Genomic DNA, 25,955 nt, shown 5'->3' with positions numbered 1-25,955 from the left:
TTAGGTATGACTTATTGGCAGCTGGGTCATTGTATGGGGTAACAAGGGCTGGAGTCCAGGAGTTGCTGGTGAGCTACAAAATAGAAAAGAGACGTGGGCATCAGTTCTTTAGGGTGACCAATCGTGATTTAAACAAAGGCAAGGTGTCTTCATCACTATCTCAGATGTGGGCATTAGTTCTATGTGGTATCTGGCATCAGATATAAGCAGCAGTCCATTGACTCTTCTTTAGCAAGGAGACCAAGCTTTAGGCATGGAGGCGTGCTCCAACTCTCTCCCATTTACCGTACCTCACCCTGCACTGAGAAAGCTATGGTGTGCAGCTCCTACAGAGAGGGAGCTCCCAGTGCAGGTGTTCGGGGAGGGGCACACCCAGGCTCTCCTTAGGGGCAGTCAGTTACATTCTCCCTGAACTGCAACTCAAGGTTTTCCTTCCTTGGCCTTAGCCTCTGGGTACTGGGGTTACATGTAAGAACCCCCATGTTCAGCTAGCATCTAAACATGTTTGTCTCAGCAAGTACTGCAGTCTCTCACAGAACACACATGGTTCCAACAGCAGCGTAAGTAAATGGCACAGTGGTATTATGGGTTGTTTATTTTTTTAACCAAAACTTAAGATTCTGCTTTCAGCAAAGACTTCAAGCCAACCCCCTCTCTGAGAGCACTGGGAGAGCCGGACAGTGACTGGATCACGTGCTAGAAGGACCTTTAAAAGACACCCACGTAGTAGGAAGTTTTGAAGTCCAGACCCAGAGAGGAAAGAAAGAAAATGGGCTTCTTGGTAGCAAAGATACTGCCAGGCTGAGATGCTGAGCAGCTTGTTGAGAAGTTAGACTTTGGCGGGGCAGTGGGGAAACAAACACAGGCCCTCTCTTGGGATTCCAAAGACGGAACTGGACTAACCTCCGAAGAACTAACGGGACTTGAGGTGATTTCCTGTTGCCCAGATTCGTACCACAGGAAACCACAGTTGTCTCTGATGAAAACGTATCATCCAGAACCCCAAATTATTTATTTCTTACCCAAAATCTGAAATGAAGTGGGTTTAGGGTTTTGTTTGTTTTGGGGTTTTCGGAGGGGGGAGGGGCTGGCAGATAGTAAGAGCTGCCTCAGCTAAAGAGAGAGGGGAAACATCGAAGAAGATGCAGAAAGGGCACAGATGCTGGAGCCATCAAACATGAGCGTTAGTGTGAGCATGGGCAATGCAACCGCTCAAGTCAGGAAAGCAGTGCCAAGCAAGCAGAGAGCAACAGAGATGAGGGTCCTCCACTGAGAGTCAGCAACCGAGTGGGAAGCCAATGGGTGGGGTTTATGCGTTTATATATGCAGAGAATCTGTGACCTAAAGGATGACCTGGAAGGAAATGCACTAAAAATGGGAAGGCCAGAAAGTTACAATGTAAGAAATCATCACTGGCTCAAAATCAATGTTGTGACAGGGTCTATGTAACTTCGGCTGGCCCAGAACAGTATGTAGACCAGGCTTACCTCAGACACAAGAGAGTCACCTGCCTCTACCTCTTCCTTAAAGGTGGGATTAAGATCTTTGCCACAATCGACTAAATAATTTTTAAAGGACACCGAGAGGTCCACTTTGCAAAGCCTCTAAGTAGAAGATACTTTCGACACTTGCACTTATCGAAGGCTTTATGTGTAGATTATAATCAGAAAGATCAGATTTGAAGAGACACCATCAGGCTTTATGTGTAGATAATAATCAATCAGAAAAGATCAGATTTGAAGAGACACCATCAGGCCAGTAGCCAGATACAGACACAGGGTCTTCGCGGGGTAAACAGATGTCCAAGGGGGAGGGCATCTTGTCAGCCCTGAGAAGATGCTGATAAACATAATGAGATGGGACTACACTGTCGCCAGACTGGCCAGGATGAAGCGGGGGCAGCGGGCTCGGTGCTGGCGGCCACAGAAGCTCACGAGCTGCAAGCCGACCCGTTTGACTGCAGAGCGTCACACGCAACCCACGTATATATCAGCTAGAAGTCTGAACCCACAGCAGCCTGTTCCTAAAATACCCAGACTGCAACACGAAAGGCTATCGGCCATAAAACAGACGTGAGTGGAATTTTGTACAGTAAGTCAGCAACACGGTGACTCTCACACTCCACAGGAGAGAGAGATTCAAGATTGTACTGCCTGGTTCAGTTCCCATGAAGCCACAAGACAGCCTGAGTTCAATCCCTAGGACCCTCGGGGATAAAAGGGTCTAACTGACTCCTGAAAGTTGCCCTCTGACCTCTACATGTATGCCACGGCAGCACACGTGCACCATACACACACACACACATATGTATATATACACATATGTATATTATATATTATATATACATATGTAAAGAAGTTTTAAAAAAGAAAATTAAGATACGACTTCTGAGCTCACGATCAACTCTGCAGAAGCAAACAAACCTCTGCTGCACCTCCATCAGGTGCCATTTACAGAGGACGCTCAGAGGCGAGCCAAGCCCAGCACATAAGTGCGCTTTCTACATGTATGACTTACTTCAATAAAAATGTAGAAGAAAAAAAACTCCAGTGCAGAGATATGAGTCAATATCCTTCTCTGACCATAGAAAATTAAAGTATTTAAATAGGTGTTCAAAACAAAACAAAGGGGGCTGGAGAGACGGATCCACAGCTAAAAGCACTGGCTGCTCTTCCAGAGGACAGAAGTTCAATTCCCAGCACCCACATGGGAGTTCACAACCCCTCTGAGGTTACTTTACACATGGAGTACACAGACATACACGCAGACAACACCCATACATATAAAAACAAAGGAAATTTAGAGAAAAAGAAGAAAAGAAACAAAAACTGCTGCCAGCAAAAACCAAGTAACAAGTACCAAGTCCTCACTGATCTCTGCCGCTCAACCACAGAGTACCACGCTAACAGGCGGATGGCTTTGCTGTCTGCTGTACCCTATAATGTTTCTCAGCCATTGCTGAGGTAATCTCTCAAAGCTGTGACGGAGATCAGCAATCCCATCCTAGACATTACCAGCTGTGGGGCGCTGCGCTACCTACCATCCATGTAAGTATGCAGCGCGGTCAGCATCGTCCCATCCTGGGGCACGTAGGCAGAATAAGCCATTTCTTCCAGCATGGGTGGAGACAGCCTGGATGGGGGCACCGCTGTGACTGGGGCGGAGGAGGAGTGATTTGGACTGACGTGTTTCTTGTGGCGGGCTCTGCAGTTCTGGAACCATACCTGACGGGGAGAAGGAGGAGGCCGTGAGGTCATGCACTGGCTTCTGATCCATGGGCCAAGTCATCACCACACACCCCAGAAACAAACCTTCCCAAAGTCTGCAGATGGAGCTGGGAGGCTCTTCTGAGGCTCTGGTTTCTACCCACACACCACAGAAACCCAGTGCAGTGATGCATGCCTGTAATCCCAGTACTTGGGAGGAGATGGCAGATAGATCCTAAATTCAAGGTCATTTTTGGATACAAGCTACAGGCAAGTCTGGGCCATACAAGATCCTGCCTCAAAAAATTTTAAAATGTTAGGGGCTGGAGAGATGGCTCAGCAGTTAAGAGCACTGGCTGCTCTTCCAGAGGACCAGGGTTTGATTTCAGCACCCACATGGCAGCTCACAACTGTCTGTGACTCCAGTTCCACAGGATCCAACATCCTCACAGAGACATATATGAAGGTGAAAACACCAATGCATATAAAATGAATAAGTTAAAAAAAGTTTAAAAAAATTTAAAATGTCCACTGGCTGAAGAAACATTTTAGTTCAAGTATTATAACAATAGTCTTTTTTTCCTAAGCTAGTCTCTGGTGATTTACTTAACTGTCTAGTCTATGGGTTTTTTTTTTTTTTCACCTTTTAAAGACAGGTGAAGCCTTGAGAATTCTGGGAAAGTATCTCCAGTTTTACTATTCATGTTTGGAAAAAAACAGAAAACAGTAAAGTTCTTTCAATCAGAACTTAAAAAGAAAGTACGGTTATATTCTTAGACACCTGCTGGACGCATTTCAAAGCTTGTTCACATTAGGAAAATCCCTACTGGGAGCTCACAGCTTTCTCCAGGATTCTTGATTGAGCTATCTTAGTCACATTAAACCTGCTGTGTCCACTCTTTCAGTGAATACCTAGACTGTTCCCTGAGAAGCGTGCTAAGGTCAAGTCTATAATAAGAACAAACTAGTCGTATTTAAAGCAGAATGAGCTACAAACACATCCATCTTGTAAGACCGCACAAAAAGCAAAGTGCCGGCCATTTTGCTGTCTGCTCTGTAGCAGAGGTGAAGTGTTCCAGACGAATGAGGCTTAAATCCAGATCTGGGGACCCAAGGCCTGACTGCCAGAACACACCCGGAAGCTAATCTGTGTGTGTGGACTCTGCCATGAAAGGCAACTTCAACATACAGTGTCACAGGCTGAGGTATAGCTCTATTGTGGAATGCCTCTGCCTAACATGCATGCGTGCGCACACACACACACACATACACATTTGGTCACCACATTCCAAACAAATTGTGTCACTGGAAAAATGAGAAAAGAAAGTGCTAAAAAAAAATAATTCAAGGAGGTTAGAATAAGCATTTTGGCATCTAGCAGGGTCCAGGCCACGGAAGGGTTAGCAATATTATCTATGTCCAGGGTCACCAAGTGGCGCTTCATGGCATGAGAGAAGAGAGAGAAGGTGCAAAGATCTTATAAAGGGATAAAAGCTGGCCAGGTTCCAAAGACATACCCTGCCCCTTAGGGCTCAAAACCCCAGGGCTGTGCAGCCATCAGCTCAAACCAAGGGAGCCAAACTTATCACTCATAGATGTAGGGCCTGAGCAGGTGACTGGAGAAAGCACAGGGAAGGTTCCTCGGTGGAGACTTGGGCATACACCAAGGAAAAACAGGGCGAGGTCACAGCGTCCTCTCCTGTTCTCTCTGTTCTCTGGAGACCACACCCAAAGTCTCCAGTGCCAGGTCCATCCACAGGCTCTGTAACGGCACATGCCGCCACTCCAAGGAGAGGACACTACATTCCCCACTGCTGAGGGGGCCGTATGCCACCTGTGACACCAGGAGTCACACCTGTGACACCAGGAGTCAAATCACCTGCCATCACGTCAAGAACATCCAACGTTCAAGCCACACACACTAAAAGTTCCAATCTGACAATATGAGATTTCTGAGCTAATGCTGGAAGGCAATCTGACTTGCACATGGTGACCTAAATAAAGCCTGGAAACAGCCTGGCCGACACCTCTCTTGGGTCGCTATCCTTCAATAATAAGAACCGTGCTGGGAAGACCATGCTGTCTCCTTTGCTAGATTCATAGCGGTTACAAATCTGAACTTCTTGTCTCCACTGCACAATGAAGTCTGAAATTAGGAGGCACCCTCCATGCCATGGAGTCCAAACTAGCCACAAGGAAACGTCACTGCCTTCAGTAGCATCCACACCGTACACACAGCCTGTCACGAAGAAAGTTCGTGATGAAGTGAACCACTCCTTTCCATGCACCCTTCCCAGCATGGCTACGCGCAGATATCTGAAGAAGCCCCCTCCCCTTGTCACGTCTGCCTCATACTCATTGCCTTTAACACTATAAGGCTTCTAGATCTTTTAAGCACGCCTTTTGAACTTGTTAGTGCTTTTGTAAAAAATAAATAAATAAATAAAGTTAGTATTCTGAGCATGTGACCAGTGCAGAAGATATGTAACCTGACTCCTTAGGGAGCCTCAACACATCACACACCACAGTCACCAGGAGCCGCTGGAAGCCCTGTCTTCAGAGAGAACCTGCCTCTTCCTAGGGTGTCCCAAACGCAGGGTTTACTAATTTATCGCAAACACTTCCTGCTTCCCAGAGAATAAGCACCTAAGGATCAACTCCATGCAACAGCACACGTGTACCAAAAAGGAAACCGTGACCCCAGGTCAAATATATTTTCTGCAGGTTATGATTAGTGCCATTCATTTAAAAAAAAAAAAAACCCAACTCAACACTTCCTTTAAATGTTCCATGTCCCTAGCCTCTCTACACCACACCTCTGCTCAGGCAGTCACCTCTCTGATGAGGTAACTTCTTCAGACCCTCTGCTGCTTCTCCAGTCAGGGTGCTGCCAGGCTCCCTCCATCCAGACAACCTCTGCCACCCTGTCCTCCCCCTCAGGAACCTCCTCTGTTCCTTATACTCGCTCAGAGATTGTAAAGGATCAACCCAATTTCAAGGGACCTGTTCACACAGCAGGTCACCACCAACCCTGCATAGCTAGCACAGGTAGAGGTGACTGCACCCCCCTCCCAACAGCCAAGGAGGTTTCTTCTGACTACCCCGTTCCCAGGCACCCTTCCCAGGAGAACCTGAACTTCTAATTGAGCAATGATCTCCCTTCCGCTTCTCTGGTGCAGTCTCTCCGGGCTGCTTTCTTGACTTGCAAGCAGTCAGTAGCAGCCATCATTATGCAATTAGTAAAAATGTTTCTGAAATTTAGTTATAGGCCCACACTGCAGTCAACTCTCTTAAAAACAAGAGCAAACAAACAAAAACAAAAACCTCCCTCTAGTTTCCTGGTCACCGGACCCGAAATCCTTTTTCTAAATCATCTATCATGGCTTCCTTTCACAAAGGGGGCAACTCCAACAATTTCCCAGACTTTCCACACATGAATTCTATGGTATAGCATGTCTGGCTACAGCTCACTCTTCCCTAGCCTTATTCATGTCACCCCTTCTTCCTGAATCTTTAGTAAAGGCTAGTATCATCCTGTGGAGGGTTGGGCAGAAAGAGGGGGTGGGAGGAAATGGGGAGGGGAAGGAGCCAGGAAGGGAGGGCTCAGAACCAGGTTTGGCTTGGAGCAGCAGCATCGCTCAGCCCAAGGATCTCAGCGCTATCTGTCCAGGAAAGCCAAAGTCAGGCTGTCCTTTAACAATTTCCTCTGCAATTGAAACATTCCATCCCTCAGGAGGCTCCTGGAGCAGGAAGGTAAACAACTCGAAATAGCTTCAGGAAGTCCCTGAATTTGACCAAATTCACTAGGCCCCTCCCTGCCAGAATAGACAATAAAAGCTGAGCATAACAGAGAGACCAGATACTGCCTGGAAAAAGCAGAAAGCATCCTGCTGAGCAGCTTGAAGAGGTTTAGACCAACCCCAGGCACCAGGAAAGGATGCTCTTTAACCAGCTGAGCCAGCCCTGGGCTGTGCAGTGTGCTCCAGGTCCCCAGTTCTGTGAGCTGTCACCCTGCTGGGGTGGACCTTGGTGATGCAGCTGTCTATAAGTCATTTCTGCCCGGGTAAGGAAACCCAATAAAGTTCACTGGTTCACCACGCTGGACGTGGGTGTTTTCACACTTTGGTCTGTGGTGAGAAGACTTATGTGCTGTGTCTTCCCAGGAAAGCCTTTGTCACACACGCTTTTACAAAATAGGCTCAGTGGGGAAGACCTGAAGAGGGATCTGGCATTCTGTGGTTTTTCACAAAAGAGCAGCATCCACACCCAGAGTCAGATGCAGAATTTCTTGTCTCTCTTGATGTACCTGTATGATCTCACCTGTATGACACGCCTGCTTAAGCCTGTCCTTTCTGCCAGCTTCTGGAGGGTCTGTGCATCTGGGTTGTTGTCCTGAGCAAACTGTGCTTGCATAACCTGTGGTTATTTTTAAAAACAAACGTTGGGAGAAAATCATTATCAGCCTGATCTTTGGTGTTTATGATGGAACAGATAAGACACACAATGACAATGTGATGTGTATTTAATTCCTGAGGGTCAGCGCAGCCACGAGCAAATGAAAGAGCGGCTTGCTTTATAAATCCACATAAACTCTGAGATCTTTAAAAATAAAACCACTGCAGGATGGAAAGCCGCCTCTCAACTATGCCATTAGAGATGTGACCTTTCCCCATCCAGTCTCAGAACTCACAGATAAAATAATACAGAATACAAGTCTCCTGCACTGGGCTTCTCATTCTGATAAGTAGCCCTGCACTGGAAACTCAAAACACAAACCACGCTGCATTTATCTCTGGCCTCTGTGGGTCTGAACAGCCTCAGGGCCTCTAACAGCTTTGGCTGATGCCCTGCTGTGGACATGGATGTTACGGCACTGCGGTCATGCCGTTGTTGTGTGGAGGGGCATTTGCTCCGCATGAAGCCACCTCTGAGATCTTAAGAGGAGACACATCCATTAGTCCACACGAGAAACCTTAGCAGAGCCCAGAGATTTAGCTGTGACTTTCTGCTGATCTCACTATGAAAGAACTATGACATGTATACATTCACGTATGGCAGTGTTTGGGGAGGGTGATTTAAAGTTCCTAGAAGAAAAAAATACAGAAATGCCGATAATCGCCTGTAATCAAAAGTAAGGGAGAAGGAGATGAAAGCCGAAGTCAGGGCCTTTGAATTCTTGGAAGGGGATTGTGAGAATCAAGTAACACATTGGAATTTTATTACCCAAAGTCAATCAGCTGCGGGGAGTGTGAGATAAAGATAGTAAAGAATAGGGGCATTTAATAGGCTGTGCTTATCTGTGGACCTGGGAAGTGAACAGGTAAACACCCTCTGTCCCACCTACTAGCCCTTCCCGAGGCAGGTGAACTGCAGTCTCTGCCTGTTCCTGACTTCTCTGGCCCTATCTCTCTCCCCTTTTCCCCTCTCTCCTCTCTCTGTCTCTGTCTCTGTCTCTCTCTCTGCATCTTCAAATGTTGAAAGGTAGCCCAACAGATTGCTTCAAAAAAGTAGGAGCCCAGGGGACCAGGGGAAAGAATGTTCCCCCACCCCGGGGGGTGCCTGCCACAGAGGTATGCACTTCAGAGTTGGTGACTAAAGGACCCTTAACAATATGAGGGAATGGAGAGATGGATAAAAGCCCAGTGTAGGTTAGAAATATCCTGAGGCTGCAAAGATGCCCCTGGCTACCAACTCTTCTAGGGTCAAGTGCTAGACTCCTCGTGTCCCATCCCAATATTGCATTAATATACTCATTGGTAAGGGAGCTTATGGACTAGCGTCTGTAATTTCCATCCCTTCACTCTTCCCTTCCGTACCCGAGGGACTGCTTTCCTGTAGCTGTGCGTGTGCTGGCGTGACTTAAGCATGACAACCCAAAGACAAAATGGCAAGCAAATTAAATACATCTTGGGGCTGGAGAGATGGCTCAGAGGTTAAGAGCACTGACTGCTCTTGCAGAGGTCCTGAGTTCAATTCCCAGCAACCACATGGTGGCTCACAGCCATCTATAATGAAATTTGGCGCCCTCTTCTGGCATGCAAGCATACATGGAAGGAATGTTGTATACATAATAAATAAATAAATCTTTAAAAAAACAAATACATCTTTAATTTTTCACAAAGACAAAGCTTAACTGGTATTTGGGAATTTGCTTCTAAATTCATTATTGATAATCTGGTTTAAATAGGAGCAAAATCCCTCTAGGAATAAATAATAGAACCACCAATGTATATTTAGCAAAGACAGTTCATCAAAAAAATGGAACTTAAGTCTACCTTGGCCAATTAGAACTAGAATATTCTAAAGATGTTGTACTCACTGTTCTTCCTTTAGTTAGTACTAGTGTTCAGTCTCACATAAAAAGAAAAACGGGAAAAAAAGGAGAAAAGAAAAGGCCCTTTGGGTTTCTACTTGGTTTCCCTATTCTGCAGATGTCAAAGCTCCTGAATACCACCTCCCAAGTCCTTCTGGGATGATCATGGGGAAGCCCTGCAGAGGCAGCACTTTAACACCAAGAGGTCTACCAGAAGTCCAGAGTGTGTGTGTACTCTCATCTGATCAATGTGATCTGAAAACAGATCCGTGTAGGAGCCAACCTTGGGTGTTCAATGTCGACATTGCTGGCTGGCTATTGTGAGCTAACCATGGCACAAGCAGGAATTTGAGTGCCCTTCTTATCAATGGGGCCACATTGAGACACATCTGTAGACACACCCTCTGAATTGGAAGCTTCTTTCTGTGAGGTGCCGAGATGGAATTTCAGGATTTAGTTGCCCTGTGCTAACGCTCCTCTCCAAAGCAAGCACCACATGGGCAGGATCGACTCAGTGGTCACGGCGATTTTATTATTATTATTTTGTTGAAGTCAATATTTGAATACATTCAGTTTTCCCATAATGTGGGAGTTTGATAAGGTGAATACAGTACCTGGTTTATCAGACAATCTGGGAAAAGTAAATGACTTGGGCGGGGGGGGGGGGGTTGTTTGTTTTTCTTTTGAACCTGTGGCTGCCCCAGCTTTCTTGTTCTTTAGAGCAACTGAGGACTGCGCCTCATTTATTCTGACCATCTCGGGTACAGGATCAATACTACGGAACGCTGAATCCATGAGACCATGCTCTGCAGAACCCGACTCTGATCGCTAATGATTCAGGTCACGTTCTTATGTAGCAATGCATGGTTTAAGTATTTTGTGAACATTGTAAGTTGTAATTATAAGCCTGTCTGCAAGCTTCGGGATTTTTCCTCTCTGTATTGCTGGGTTCTGGTGGAGAACATGGTCTCCTGGGAGGCAAAACCACATGAAAAGCAGAGGCTGGATGAGTCTGTCTGAACCTCTCTCTCCTCGGTTACCTTTGCGGGTGCTTCCTGCGCCCCTCAAGGAGGCCGACTACACTGAGAACCTGTGGGATTGGCTGAGGAGTTGACGATATAAGCACGATGCCTGCCATAGGACTTGGCCTGCAAAAACACCCACAAATATCCCACCTTATTTTTTTTTTCCCCTGTAATTATCTTCTCACCAGAGATTGCACAGCTACCTGCCATGGCTTTGAAGCTCTACAGTTACAATTTTAGTAAGGAATTTTCACATCCAAGTTTTGAAGCTTGTAACTGTCAAAGTCCCAGCCACCCCCTCACGGAGCGACCACTTTCAGATCCGATACGCGTCTACTGAGATGCCGTCTAATCCGGCCCGCTTCTGCAGACTGGGTGCTTTGCAAAGCCTGGACAAGAGTTCACATCAGCAACTGCATGTGCGTGACTCTCTCCAACACCCCGAGGAGCATCCAAGCAACGAGACTCAAACAACGGCAAGTCTTTCAAACGTAATGTTTTTCACATATTAATTACAGGTCATGGACCTCATGTCTCCTAAGTAGCAAGCGATTGTCTACGTGCAGGGTGTGGTTCTAATGGAGCTAGATTTTAATACGCGGCATTTGGTCCATTTGCCAAATCCTTTCAGAATGCTGGCCATGTCCAGGTTCTCCCTCTAGTCATTCTTTAAGACACCACTCTTGAAGTCCTTCTAGTGTAGAAGTCTACACTGCTGGCCAGTCTCTGACTACTACAAGTGCCTTCTCTTTCTTTTGCTAACAAGATACAATTGCCGCAGTCCTGACCTGAAGATGATATCATATGCAACACACCCAGTAACCTACGGAAGAGGTGCAGGAAATGCCGTTTATCTTAACACAAAACAAATACCTTGGCCACACTGATCTCTTAGAAAATACAACTATCCAGAAAAATTCCAGAAAGAATCATATGTAGACTTAAATATAAAGCAGGGAATATTTTCTTGAGAGTCTGCACAAATGAGACAATACATTCAATACAACTGTGATAACGATTCCATCTATTTTCAAGGGGCAGAGTCAGCCTCAGCAGGGACAATGGAGTCACTGTCTCCACCCCTCACAACCGGATCAACCATTCGAGTCTCGTCTCTGTTGGGCAGGTTTGGTTCCTCCCTGCAATTTTGTAGATTGAACAACTCACATGATTTACTGAAATGACAGCACATCGGAGCCCCACAGCCTTGGGTGCCAATTCAGCTGAGTCTTCTGTTGTCATTACAGGTAATAAAACGTCTGCCTTAGATAAATGCTCTCAGGAACAACACTATGTCCTAATGTCAGTACCAAAGAAACCCTAAGGACACAAAGCTACCACGACTGGACTCTGTAGCACGTAACCTTTTAGGGCAGTAAGTGTATTTCTAGTCTCATCAAGCTGGATCTTTTAGGGAGTATAAAACAACCTTTCAGCAAACAATATTCTTGGGCAGCATGGAGATCGCTTTTGATTTTGCTTTGAAGCCTGTTCTCTGTTGTGGGGAAAGAGTTTGAGAAACCACAACTGTATTGTCATGTCTACCTGGAGTTGATCGGCTGTGAAGCTGGTCCGGGCTCTTTTGGCTGGCTTTGGATGATTGACATCTTGTTCTGTGAGCAGGGCTCCTTCCACACTAATCCCGTTACCTGCGGTTTAAGAAACAAACCACCCCGTTGGTAACTCAGACGGGTCCACACGTCTGCACAGCGACAGTTCCCTGACACGCTGTGGCTTCTTGCGGGGCCATGTGCATCTTTTGAATTTGTAAAGTTTTAAAAACGTGTTGCAAATAGACCAGAAGAGATGGTCTATTTATAGCCTTGTACACTCTACCCAAAATGTAGTGGAAGTATATACCACAGGTCCACATTAGGAAGGCAAATACAGAGAAATAAAGCTAAACCCAAACTCAGGCTGCTGCCACAATGTACAGTACAGTGAGGGACTCACAGAGGCCACCCCTTGCCCACAAAGCAACAGATGGAGCTCTTTCTGGCAACACTGTGGACTTTATGACCATTACCTCCTTTATAAAAAACACCCAGAACCCATTTTCATCTCTTCGCCCACCGTCCTACAGACTCAAAGGTGTTTGGAAGCCCCACCTACCGTTCTCCACTTCTCTTTTTAAATTATCCAGCATGCAGTCGAAATGCATCCTGCAGAGAACTTTCTCTTCCACCAAGGCGAACTCCTCTCCAGTGGACAGTTGCCTCTTGCAGGAAAAGCAGGCAAAGCAGGCCAAGTGATACACGTTGCCCTTGGCCCTGCGGACCCAGTCAGTAGAGTGGATGTGCCTCCCACAGCGGGAGCAGCGCGTCCCATAGCGTCTGCAGCACACAGGGAGGAGGCATGGTGAGGTGGGCATCTGGCAACCGTACACTGATCCATCATCATGCTCGTTGGAGGGGTGTAAGTATTTGAGTATGGAAAGTGAAACAGGCATTAATTTCTCTTTCTCAATGTAGGAAGCAGTTGAGACAGGGTCACAATCCAAATGTGTTTTGAAAACAAAACTGCCTCAATCAGGAATGGTGAGGAAGACGAGTTTTCTATTAAAATAATTGAGAGGACTTTGAATAGCCCTTTTATTGTGTCATGTGTTAAGGCATTTATATGTTACCTAGAGATTCCAGATACTCATGCTCAGTCACACATATACACTCAGGGTTGAGAACCTCAAAGGGCAAAACTACACTAACTCAACATCGAAACACGGATCAACTAGGAATCTAGCTGAGGGGATGGGTGGAGCTCACGATGGAATACGTACAGAGCCCACACAACACTGGGTTCAGTCTCCAGCACCAGAAACAAGCTCACATCCCAGTTGAGATGAATGGGGGACCAGTGAATCCAAACAGATTTAAATTAGAAGTTATCAGAGAATGCACAGAATCTAGATTCTACACCCTGAAGGGCGGGGAGGGGGGGTTTGCAGGATTCCAGCCATGACAAATGGCCACACTGTCAGCCACAGAGAGTGGAAGTAGTGTCTAAAACTTCCAGAATGATCTGTAGGCATTCTCAGAAAGATACCAGAGGCAAAGGGAATTTTTCCCCCTCCCTGTCATAGTGATTAGATGCCCTCCTCTGTCTCCCATCAGTCCCTGGTAGACAAGGTTAGCACATCTGCCTTTGTCTACCCAGGGACCCATCCTTAAAAGTATTGCCAATTTAATCGGAGCATTGAATTCTAAAAATGAACTTCAGAACATATACACACAAAAAATCCTAAAGAGATAGATTTTAATAAATTCTTTTTTAAAAAATCAACAATTTCAAAGGGTGATTAACATATGGTAATTTGAAATGCCGATGAATTAATTGGCACAATTCTGGCAAAGCAGTGGTGGTATACACCTTTAATCCCAGTACTTGGGAGTCAGAGGCAGGTGGATCTTTGCAAGTCTGAAAACAGCCTGTTATACAGAATGAGTTCCAGGACTAGACAGAGAAACCCTGTGTTGAAAAACTGAAGGAAAATAAAAGAAAGAATAGGAAAAGGAAATGGCATAATTCTGGGGAGAAGCATACATTTTTTTTGGCAATTATGAAATCACTTCATTGTACAAAATAGACTCAGATATGACCATGTTCTATAACCTTTGTATTATATCCAACTCCATCAATAAAGTCGCTGTAATAACTTTTGAAATGGTGTTGGCACAGTACTGTTACCAACTTCGCTGTGCAGAATTTTGCAATGAACTCTGTCCTATTTAGGAATGCAAATGAAGAGATATGACCACACTTAAAGTAAGGCTTGTAAGTTTTAGACAACTCTCCACAAAGACGTGCGTCCTGGAAGACACCTCACAGTTACACAGCATGGAGACATCAGAGAGAGAAAGGCCACACTTAGTATCTTGCACAAATACAGTCTCACAAGCCAAAGTCAAAGGACAAGGCCATAAATAAAAATAAAAGCAAGACTTCTGGGCAGAACAATTCAGTTTGTTGTATTTATGACAATGGGATAGTTTGTTATCTAAACGCCTAGTATCTTGGAGGTTTATTACCGGGGAGCAATTCCCCATAATGTTTCTATTTTACTTCAGCACTGACTTCAAACAAGGAATCATGTATTTATTTCATCCCTAACTGCAGATCCCAAAATTCCCTGTTTTGAATACCCCAACCTTTCATCCTTAGGATGGGAATATGACCCAAAATGAAGTTTTATGTAGCCCATTCCTAAAAAAGCCAAACACTAATTTAGTTTAAATACAAATTATTACCCCTTCCCCAAATTTTGAGAGGTTGAGCATGGTGCTTAAAGCCTCTAATTTTGGCACTTGAGAGGCAACACAGAAAGATTGTGAGCTCAAGGCCAGCCTAGGCTACATAACAAGCTCCGATCTCAAAAAAAAATATTTTGAAATATATCATCCTAATTGGCTTTGAGTAATCAAACTGTATGCAAAAAGTCCTGTTACAGAGGTCTTTTAAAATAACTTCTTGAGGCATTTATTAAAATGAAAATAGCGATATACCTGAAGTAATCGAGTTTACAGAAAATGTCTTTGTCTTTAATATAACAGCTCGTGTGCCTTCCCAGGGAGGTTCTGCAGACGCTGCAGGAGAGACAGCGGACATGCCAACACAGGTCATTTACCTGCAAGGGGAAATGAGGGTGAGCAGGCAGTCCATACCACCTTCAGGGCCCCCAGTCACTGACATGTGGGCAGGAAGAGAAAGGCTAGCCTTGGAACACAGGCTCAGGTTTCCTGCACCCAACCAGCACCACCGACAGATGGGCATCTGGCTATATCATTTTCTAGACTCCAACAAGAAACCAGACTCCTATAGGGCACATTTCAAATTTGTTTTATTCCTTTGAAGCCTTCATGTCTTCTTTAATATTCATTTTCTCCTTCCCTCCCTCCTTGACCAGACCTCGATGAACACAGAGAAAACATTTATTCTGAAGTCATATGTGCAGGCGCAGTGTTCATCTTTGCTCTAACCCTTTCTACAATGAAACCTGGCAGTTATGGGAGTCAGGATACAAACCTTTCGATGTACTTTTTGGCCAAACAGTTGTCAACTGTGTACCATCGATAGGAATGACAAAGGCAGAAAATGCCTGGTAAAATACCCTAGTAGAGAGAGTAAGCTGTCCACTTCCTGCCTTACACACCAGAATCACTAAGGTAGGAGCTCGATGCCACTGTGCTTGCTTCTAACACAGACAGCTACAGAGAACAAAGTGCCCAGGCGGAGGTGTTGGGAACCTATGGAAGGATCTATCTTCTGGAGAAAGAAAAAGGGATCTGGATCATAAGCACCCAGGAAATATGCTCATTTGTACTTCAATATACACTCCATATATGTGCCCAGTGTTCATTTATGCTGAGTGAGGCAGGACTGCATTTAATAGAGCAGGCACTCTAGACTGACAGAGGAACAGGGACTATCATCAATTCAGAAAACAAACCAACAAACGGTCATTGCAGCTACCTGAAGCTGTCACTGCCCCCCTAAGCACTGAAGTTTAGCCACCAAATGGAGGTGTGAACTGGGCTGTGCTGGCCTGCAGACATTGGGACTAACTGGGTGTATGCTTTGTAACTCCCGGTTAGAGTGTTTAGCTCTGATAGGATGGAGATACAAAAGACACTTTGAAGGAAACAATAGGCTTTCTATTGAGTTATGAGCCTCTTCCCAAAGCAGTGTTTTATTTCTGATGGAAATTAAAGTTTGGGTCTGGGTCTTTCTTCAGAAGAACTATGCAATATTTACTATATGAAAAAAGCTTAGTTAATTGGATTAAAACGAAGATGTCCTGGAAGTGGAAACGCATTTTCCTCAGGGTTTCCCTCAAGTTGTTCCCAGTCACTCCTTGGGGCCTCCCTGCAGTCACACCCATACTTTTGTTTTGTTCTCTAAGGCAAGGCTTTAAAACAGAGCCCTGGTCTCTAACTCTCTACAAAAGCCAGACGTCTTGCCTGGCTTGACACCTTTCCTCAGGGTTTCTTTTGAAAAACAAAAGAAAGCTCCTTAACATTCTCTGTCTTTGCCAGGGAGTAAAGGAGGGTGGGAAGGATTCTGGAAAGCCTTCTGGAAACTATCCCTGAACTAGCATGCATCCAACAGGGCTCATCACCAGGCTAGGACCACTCCAGGGTGACAGGAGGGGCTGGCAGGGGGCCACGGCTGCAGGTAACTCCTGCTGACCCCTCCGTCTGACTCCAGGAGCCTGTCCCACAAGGATGGTGCTTTTCCATAGCCTCAAAGGATCGATCTGCCCTGGGTCAAATACTTTTTACCAGTGAGAAGTTTAGATTCAAAGTTGGAGTAAGGAGTCAGCACTTCCACTGGGGGTGAGGATGCTGAGACTTTAGAACTTCTAAATGATGCTGAGGTATCAAAATGCAATTAATTCATAAAGCCTAATAGTAGAAAACCTTCCTAGTTGGACTCCTATCCAACTACAAAAGAAAACTTTGCATAGCCCATTTAGATATAATTTTTATATAATATGGAGACAAACATAAGCAAATATAAAATTATACAAGATGAATGCTAGAGTCTGCAGAATTTCAGAATTTACCGTGTAACTCTTTCTACATCTTCTCTGCCAAGAAGTGTTAAAGTTTTCTCAAGTCCATTTCAGAAACAATCAAGACTCTGCTACTGAGAACTTTGTTCAAAACAAGAAGCAAATTTTGTCTCAGTGGATGGTTTTGTGATATTCAGTTTTCCAGGTAGCAAACTGGAAATGGGGTTTTTAAAAATGCAGATTTAAAGAGAAAGCCAGGTTAGTCTGTCAGCTTCAAGAATCAGCTCACAACATTTAAGAATGCTTTCTCATCCAAGCCTCTTTCAGTGTGTGCTCTGGACTCCAGAGTAATAGTCCGAGTCCACCCAGAATTCAACTTTTGAATGTTGTCCGTTAACTTAAACCCACTAATTCACTTTTTGAACTTTTACTCTCCATAATTAATCTTCTGAAAGCTGAAGTTTGGGGAGGAGGACGGAAAGTGAACTGGTTTGCAACTAATTTGGTATAGAAGAAAACATTATTTTACATAGTGGATTTTTTAAAAAGCGATTGAAACCCAATGCGTTCAGATGAAGACACTTAAGACCAAGACCCTGCCTGCAATGGCAACCTGAGAGAATACCAACTCCAAAACCTTTCCACCCCCCGCGCACAAAATTTTAAAAGTTAAACTGAATTAAGCAAGACATTCAACTCTGAAACCACCTTGTGAAGCACTTGAACCGATGCTCCTACTGTGTGCGCCCAACTTTACATCTGTTTGGTTTTGCACCCCCACAAACACCCCCAGCACTGGCAGGACCATTGTGCTTAGCAAGATCTGGGAGGTCCAGAATGGCTTCTAAAGCCTTATACGAACTTTTGCTTTGGGAAGGTTCCAGGTTCCTGTAAATAAACGCGAGACCGCGGTGATAATAACAGTCCAAACAGAAGGTCTTTTAGTCAGTTTACAGTGTTTGTAGTTACAGAAAGAGTCGAGCTGAGTAGGTTGACATACCGACGACCTGGGCTGTGCTATTCTAGGAAGACAGCAACGTGGACATATTGGAGAGGAGGGACCAGTTTGGAGAGTACAGGGTTTTCAAATAAGTGAAGGTCTAGGTTTGGTAAACAAACAAAAGCCCTGACAACTGGCAGCTGTTTCAGCCTGGGTGGCACTTCCCCGAGCTCTCCGCACACACCTGGGGAACCCTCTTTGATACATACAGTTTCACAAGTAAACCCTGCAGTCCCTTATCGCACTTTCCCCTCCTCGCTGTGGGCCCTAGAGAGGACTACTTTGCTCAGAGGGCCTACGGAGCCTCGGCTGACACGGGGTAGGGCCCTTTTCCCAGGGCCCCTCTGGGGCTCGCCTGCCCCCCAGTCCTACCTTGAGGAGGTATTTGTCCACAATCTCCAGGCCGCAGCTGCTGCACACACACTTGCCTGGAGGGCAGACGGAGCCCGAGGCCATGGACTGGGGCGAGGACGACGGGGAAAGCGGGGCCGAGGAAGAGCAGGAGTCCTCGTCCCCGGCTCCCTCGGGGTTCACCTGCAGGAACAGCAGAGCACTGGCCGCAGACCCCTCCTCCCTTCCACGTCCCACCTACCCACGGGGGGCACCCCACGGGCTGTCGTCTCTCCCCATCCGCTCCCTGGGGTACCCAGACCTGCAAACCCCTGGAGTCCCGCAGCCCCGCGCCCTGCCCTGCCCAAGGAGCTGGGAGATACCCCGTAGGCCGCCGCCCCACTCACCAGTCCTTCTTCCCCGGCGCCTTTGCGTGTCCTCCCGGCCGCCAGGGCTGCAGGCCTCCCGCACTCCTCCGACATGAGCCCCGGGCACTGCGCCGCGAGAGCGGGGAAGGCGGGGAGACACGGGTCAGGAGCCGGCGGCGTGCACGCGGCGCCCCACAGCCTCGGCCCCACCGAGCTCTTGAAGGCCCCGCACGAGGGCGGCGCGTGCAGCCGCGGGCACCTGAGCCCGGGCGCAGCTGGCGGGCCAGCGCGCAGCCTCCCTGGGCCGCCGCCGCCAGCGGGCGACTCGAGGACTACGGGGCCTCGGCTCCGGGCTCGGGCCCCGCGCTCACCCCGGCACGCCGGCTCCCCGCCCCCCGCCGGGGGTACCCAGCTAATAACCGGCCTCCGCGCACAAAGCGATTGCTTTCTAGACGTCAATCACCCGGGAGTGGGGGAAACACCCGGCTAAAGGGGGCGCGGGGCGGGGGGGAGGTGGAGTGAGAGAGAAGAAAAGATGACTGAGGAGGGGGTGGGGAGAAAAACTTGATTTCTTTAATAACCTCAATTAAAAGAGCAAGACACACATATATTTTTTTAAAGGGGGGCTTTTTGAATAGGATAGCCCGAAAGGTGAAGAGGTTTAATCGGATACTTGAAAGCTAATTACAGTGGGATTTAAGAAGCCTGGTGTTTGTTCCGACAATTTGAATGAAAATGCTTCAGATTAAACGGAGCCAGCAGCTCTTTGGTAAACTTAAAGCAATTAGAACGGTAAGCGATTTACACTGGTTTCTTTAAGGTGTGAATTGCCACTTAGCGCCCAGTAAGTCAACATTTTAGCTACTAAAGGATTATCTTTAACCAGTGCAAAAAGCGGGTCGAATAATGGAAATATCCAGCTGAATTTAATTTGTCCCATTAAATTAAAAAAAAATCCCTCACCCAACACGGGTCAGTATATTTTAGAGCACACAGGCGCGTCGCTCAAGTGTCCCCAAGCACTGGCTGCGCTTTCAGTTTTGTTCTACAAACGAACGCAATCTCTCTGAGAAATCTAGCTGCGGGCTGGTGGGTCCCCGGATTCCAGCGGCTCACGCCCACCGCGTTCCCGCCTCTTTGTCTCCTTCTCTGTCCTCTGACAGCCCCAGGTGAGCCAGCGGCCGCACGTGGGGTCTCCCGAGTGCAACTGCTCCCGGGCCGCGTCCTCGCCGCGGACACAAAGCGTCCAGGCAGAAACTCTACCGATCACCTTCCACGCAAACACGAAGCCAGCAGTGCCCCACCCGCGTCCTGCCGAGGTCCCCAGTCTGGGAGCCGGAAAATGCAAGCCACCCAGGGTCTTGCCTTCCGGATTCCCGCGTTAGACTCGCTTCCTGCTGCGAGGTTTGCCCCTTGGGTGTTTCCAATGAAATCGTTTTATGGCCCTTCCTAGGAGCAGACGGACTCTGGATAACCCAAGTCCTCAAGTCGGTCGCCTAGGGTCCCAAGACCCCACAGGCGCCTGATCCGAGGCAAGAGCACCCGACTGCAGCCTGGACCCCCATCCCACCGCTGTCCCAGGCCGCCTCGAACAGCAAGTTAAATAGAATAAAAACAGAACTCACATGGCCCCGAGAGCACCTTAGGCTCCAGGCTTCGTCTCCCAAATTAGAGTGTCCATGCCTCAGGTTAAGTGAGCCCACGGGGTGGGGACAAGGTGATTACTACCTAACGCTGCTACGTAATAAAAAAAATTGTCAGGTCTGGAGATGAGACAGTGACAGGTGGTTTTCCGAACCTCTGCTAGGAGCCTGACAACTCTCTTTTCTCAAGGAAACCGCTGTTCAACGCATCCTGCCAGGCGTCTGGCTCGCTCACCTTCTCGCGGGGAACCGCCAGCTCCGGCACGTCCTTTCCCTCCAGTTTACACACAAACATCTGATCGCTCTTCCAATACATGGCCCTGCAGGCGTTGCTTATCACATACCAGCTCCAGAGGGTCAGAGGCTGTGGGTGTCAGCAGTGCCCCCCTCCCGCGCGCCAAAAGCGCCAAGGAAAGCTAACACGCAGGACTGCGATGTTATAAGTGCGCCTCGGTCCAAAGAGGCCGCCGCAGTGACCGTGACCCCTCTCGGACACACGGTTCTTAAGATTTCTCTCTCAGCTACTCTGAGGTCTGTCCCTCCAGGAAAAGAGGGAAAGAAGTTGTGTTTTCCAGAGGGTGGAACCTCACGGGGAGGAGGGGGTGTGGGGGAAAATCTTTTCCTGGAGGGACAGCCTCACCTCCCTGCGGAAAAACCCGCCTTCTCTACATGTTAAGATCTTTATCTGCATCAGACAACTTACTCCAAGTTCAGTGTTAAAGGTGGGGGAAATGCGATGGCCCATTAACGTGATTTCTTTTCTCTTTCTTTTTTCTTTCTTTTCTTTTTTTCCCTTTTTTTTTTGGAATCTGCTTTCTGCGTCTGACTTGTTTTAAATTCTCTCTCCCCATCCAAAACCTAAACAAAGATTCGGGTTACAATTCTTTAGGCGCGTGCGGGAGGGGAAGGAGAGGTCTCCTGGGTTCCCAAGCGTTAGCCCTCCCGAAGTGCGCGTCGGTGGTGGTTCTATCTCCATTTGCGAAAAGTTTTCCCGTTAAGATAAAGAAGGGGCATCTGCGCGACTAGATTTGATTTGCGACTAAATTCAGAATCAAGGATACAAGAAAGACGAAAGTATGTTACTCACGAATATTGTTTTTATTTAATTCTAGACAAAAATTTCTGCCATAGATGGAGGCGTTCAGTACAGCTGCGCATTCCCGGGCTAGAGTGTGTGCCTGTGCGTGTAAGTAGGGGGTAGGAGTGATTTTGACCCGCATTGGAAAGTGTAGGAGCCTTTTGTTTGCTTGCTTGGTTGTTTTCTTTTTTTTTTATTTTTTAATAAGGTCTCACTTCGTTTATAGAAGATAAATTTGTAAGAAGTTATTTTTAAATGACTTTTGTTTTCTATTTGGCCTTTTAGATAAACAAAAGCGAAGCATTTGGAAATGACGTAATATAGAGACATCTTGGAGTCTTTATTTAATCAAGCCTTGTAAAAGAACCATGTTTTGTTATTTCAATTAGACAGAAATATGTGCAGTAAAACACAGGGACATGAAATCTTAATCTCTTGTCTTATCTGTGCTGAAGATGAAGCTGAGAGACTGCCCAGACCTGCTCTCAGCGGCTAGCGGAGGGATGGACAGTGGAGGGGTGGACACTTTCTCGGGATGAAATGAGCCTGAGCCTGGTGCCCGAGTAGGGCTGCGACCTTGGGTTTCCTTCTTTCCTTTCCTTTCCCCACTTTTTAACTCCTTAGACACAGGGGACTTTTGAACACACACCGTCTCCGCTTTCCTTTTCTGCCGCTAGGTACCCTCCAGCAGGTCCCCATTAAATTTAGCGTGGAATAAGAGAGACCTAAGATTTAGAGTAACTTATATTCTGGTGGAACACCGAAAAATTTGGATTTCGACTGACTGCCCGAAAAGCTAAACTGTGTTTGTTTGTCAAAAGTAAAAATCAGGACTGGGTGAGAGAATTCACATAATGTATTTTCCATAAGATACTACTTGGAGGTGACTTCCCGAATGGAAACAGAGACTGGTGAGGAATGCTGGCTCCAGCAGGCCGTGCATAGGACCGAGCCCCTGGAAGAGGAATTAAAACTAGAATCTAGCTTGGAGATTTACTTACAGCCCTTTGTGCTAAGGTTTGCAACGTGAATCTGAAGTTGCCTTTGCCTGTTAGCAAAAACGGTCTGAGCTGGTCATCTGGAGAGCCCGGCGCGCCAGAGCTGTTTGGGGGAAGTGGGGAGGGGCGCTGGGGTGCACGCCGCTTTTCCACCCACCCTCGCCTAATCAGGCGGCTCTCAATCAGGTTTTCAACATACTAATCTTGATCTAAGAGCTCCTATCTCTGCATAAGTGGAGGAAATGATTCGTTTTTTAGAGGCTTCCGGGCTTCGAGGAGGAGTAGGACGTCAGACTGCGGCAGAGGATCTAAAAGGCTAGTCTGCGCCCGCCCTGCTCCTGGCGCCCGGCGGGACTGCGACCTCACCGGCAGCATAATTGCGTGTGTCCAGTAAGCTCCTGGGGTTGTCCAGTGGTAAGTGTGTTTTCCCGGTGGAAAGTTCGTTTCCTGTCCGGGGGACTAAGGCTTTGGCTTGGGGTGTGAGATGGAGATGGGCGGAGGCAAAAGCGAAGGTTTTCTCTTGGAAGGCCAAGGCTGAGCTTCCCGCGGGGTCCTGGGCCTAATGACCTTCTGACCCCTCTTACCTAAAAACGTTTTGCTTCTGCTTGCCCGCAGGCAATCTGCAGTTCGTTGCTCCTCGGGTCAGGCAAAGAAAAAGTTCGCCCTGTTTGAGATACAACTTACAAAACACTTTTCTTTTTTAAAATAAAAAATCATGAGAATTTTTAGTCCCGACTCCAAATGAGACCAACTTTGAACGAAACTCAGTTTCGTTTTTTTTCATGTAGGTGAGAAAATAAATCGGCCGTGCCTTGTTGGTGCTGTCCTATTGGACTGACATTTGTAGAAGCCGCCGCTCATCAAATGAAAATCAGAAGCGGAAGGCCCACCTAGGGGGTCTTCCAACATCCTCGAAGCCCGGGCTCCGTCCAAGGAAAGAAAGGAGTAGGAAGGAGAACCAGAGAGAACTCCAAAGAGGTCTGGTGCATGGCTGTGCGGCTCGCACCCAAGTTCAGAGGCACTAAGTGTGCCCTGTTAAAACCCGAGGGGTGCTGGAGGGGTCTGGGTCCCATCGCGCCAGGCCTTGGGTCCAGGGCTGGAGAAAGAGAGAACCCCAACCTACCCGACCCCGACAGCTTCCACCTCGGAGAAGAGCTGCCTAAATGGGCAGCGAGCTGCTGTGAAATTTGCGGTCTGCTAATGAATGACCCACCTCCTCGGCTATTCCTATCAAAGGCACAAAACTGATATTTTCACACCTCGGCAGGAGCTGTTTATAAACATCCTGCGTTCGTGGAATGAAAAAAAAAAGGGGTGGGGGCTGCATTGACAAGGTCTCTGGAGCTCAGTATTTAAAAGCTATAGATCCGAATTAGAAAATTATTACTTTAAGTAGAGAAAGCCCCCACCAATTTAACTACTGAACTTTGCACATCTGAGCTCCTGGCGCTAACTGCAAGTTTGGAGGAACTTATCCTGGAGCTTGCACGGAAGGCAGGCCATCCACTGGCTCTCAATTTCCAGAGCTTTTGCTTCTGGGGCTGCAGTTCTCCAGAGGGTTGGCGAGGGCTATCCTGGATCGCGTCTACAGAGACCTAGGTCAGGCACAGCTGGGACCTGGGAGAAAGCCTAGGCGAAGTAGCCCGAGTGGCCTGAGCTTGGCTGCGCTTTCTTCAGTCCAAGTCCAGAGCGCAGTCGGCCCACTGCAGTAGGGGAATGCGTGACCTTGGCTCCGATGAAGCAGCTGCCATGGTCCCTGAGGTGAGCGCTGAAACTGCACGCACGCACGGCACTTGACTGTAGGCGGGTGTCTTTGGATTGTTGGCCCACTTCGTTTATTGTGCGGAGGAGTCTGAAAAGTGCCTGAAGAAGAAAGATTGTCCAGAGATACTTTTTGCTTAAAACCGTGCGGCTGGAAACCTGTGTCCTTATTCAGTGACCCAGAGCGTGAAACCTGCTCACCTTGGGGCTCACTGGGCCCAGACTGTTTTAGACTTTGTCACCCGTAGCGTCCGGGGGAACTGAGTTGTGACTATTCTCGAAAGTGAAGGTCACCAAGAAGGTGCATACCGGGTCTGAGATCTACGGTTAGCTGAGGCTGTGCCTGACGTGGGGGTAGGGGAAGTTTATTGCTAGACCGCACCAGGGACACTCGGAACACCCTGGTGTGCAGACCAGTGCTCCTCCCCTTGGTCCCTGCGCGACACCCCCATGTCCCAATGAAGACAAACTGGAGGTACACGGAGGAAGAGCGAGGTTCTGCTTAACCGGAGCCTGCACGTGTGTGTGAGCTAGTTCTTCAGGAAACCCGGCCCACTAACGGGGCCCAGAAATGAAGCAAGAACAGAACGCAGGACAAGGAGCCCGAAATTAGGGGAGGGGCTGCCTGGAAGACTCCCGGGTTAAACGTTAGTAGGCAGCTCCATTAACTCATTGTGACATTCACAGGCCCACAATCTCGCTTTAAGCACGCCTGTGGTTTAGAGCCGCGGGTGTTTTGTGACTTTTGTCGTGGCCAATAAAGCAGGAACCACGGAAACTTGACTGTTGTTTCTATAGAATCCTGCCTGCAAATCCCTGAAGTGCAAGGTGTAGCAAAACGCAATAATTGCCACCTCCTACCCCCCTTAGAGTTTTCTTTACAGATTCTAGGCTCTCTCCTCTCCCATAGATCCAGTTTTGAGCTCCCTCATCTGGGAGGGTGGAGCTCTAATCCCGGAGGTGCCTTCCCCACCCTACTCCTATCCCCATATCATCTCATCCCGCCCGAGACAATTCCTCATGGTTCCATAATTGGAATTAAACCCCAGCCAGAGTGACAGAAAAGCCACGCTCTGTCTGAATGCAACAGCCCGGTGCCAGCAGAGTTTCTGTAGCCCGGAGTGGAAGAGAGCCTCAGGTTCCCAGTATTTGATAAAGTTTGCTAAGGGAACGGTTTTGGGAGAGCCCAGCAAGCAGCACACAGCTTTCCTGTCCACAACACTCTGCAACACTCCCCAGGTTGTGCAAGTCAGCCCATGTCTTAACAGAATTTGTAAAATGATGCCTTCGCCATGAATGTCCAAAGAAAAGGTCTAAACCATACTTTTAAAAAGTAGCGTTGTGTATGGATTTCAGCTACAGGACACTTGGTTCTTGTAACCAAGGAAATGTTTCCCTCAAATTCTCTCTCTTCCTTTCTCCTTCTCCCCCCCCCCACTTGCCTTCCTGGGGGCAGGGGTGTTAAAGAGCAAGACAATGTGATGTCCATTTAATGCGGAGTTTGAAGCTAGTGAGCCTGTAGTCAGACATTGAGGAGGTTAACATAAGAGCTCAGTTTTAACCATCTACAAGATGAAGAGCACTAAACAGTTGTCATACCAATAGAAATAACGCTCAGATAAGTGTTCAGCCAGTTCTTTGGGAATGCAGTTCTGCCCCCCCCCCCCCCAGTCTTCCCTAGAGAGGTCTAGGAGCTGAGGCATCATCAAAGCCTTGTTCCAAAAG

The 25,955-nt window shown here is 47.4% G+C and overlaps 1 protein-coding gene across 2 annotated transcripts; it reads right to left on the bottom strand.

Annotated features, from left to right (window-relative positions):
- Window positions 1–20,724, bottom strand: Lhx8 (LIM homeobox 8). Of its 2 annotated transcripts, XM_041656116.1 has the most exons (9): window positions 20,629–20,724; window positions 18,790–18,876; window positions 18,425–18,586; window positions 15,044–15,165; window positions 12,657–12,877; window positions 12,090–12,193; window positions 7,527–7,622; window positions 3,041–3,224; window positions 27–73 (listed from the first exon to the last, which is right to left on the bottom strand). In XM_041656116.1, exons 1-9 carry the CDS (start codon window positions 20,707–20,709, stop codon window positions 27–29), a joined length of 1,104 nt encoding a protein of 367 aa, XP_041512050.1. In that variant the 5' UTR covers window positions 20,710–20,724. The 2 variants fall into 2 exon arrangements, with proteins under 2 accessions (XP_041512060.1, XP_041512050.1); XM_041656126.1 differs by lacking the exon at window positions 20,629–20,724 and having other exon boundaries at window positions 1–73; window positions 3,037–3,224.
- Between the last annotated feature and the right edge of the window lie 5,231 nt (window positions 20,725–25,955).

This window comes from Microtus oregoni, unplaced genomic scaffold, assembly GCF_018167655.1.
Source record: "Microtus oregoni isolate MIOR12 unplaced genomic scaffold, Mior012 000000F_ref0000247, whole genome shotgun sequence".
NCBI classification, from domain to species: Eukaryota; Metazoa; Chordata; class Mammalia; order Rodentia; family Cricetidae; genus Microtus; species Microtus oregoni.
Note: the sequence above shows the minus strand (reverse complement) of the source record. Positions and strands in the feature narration are given on the sequence as shown.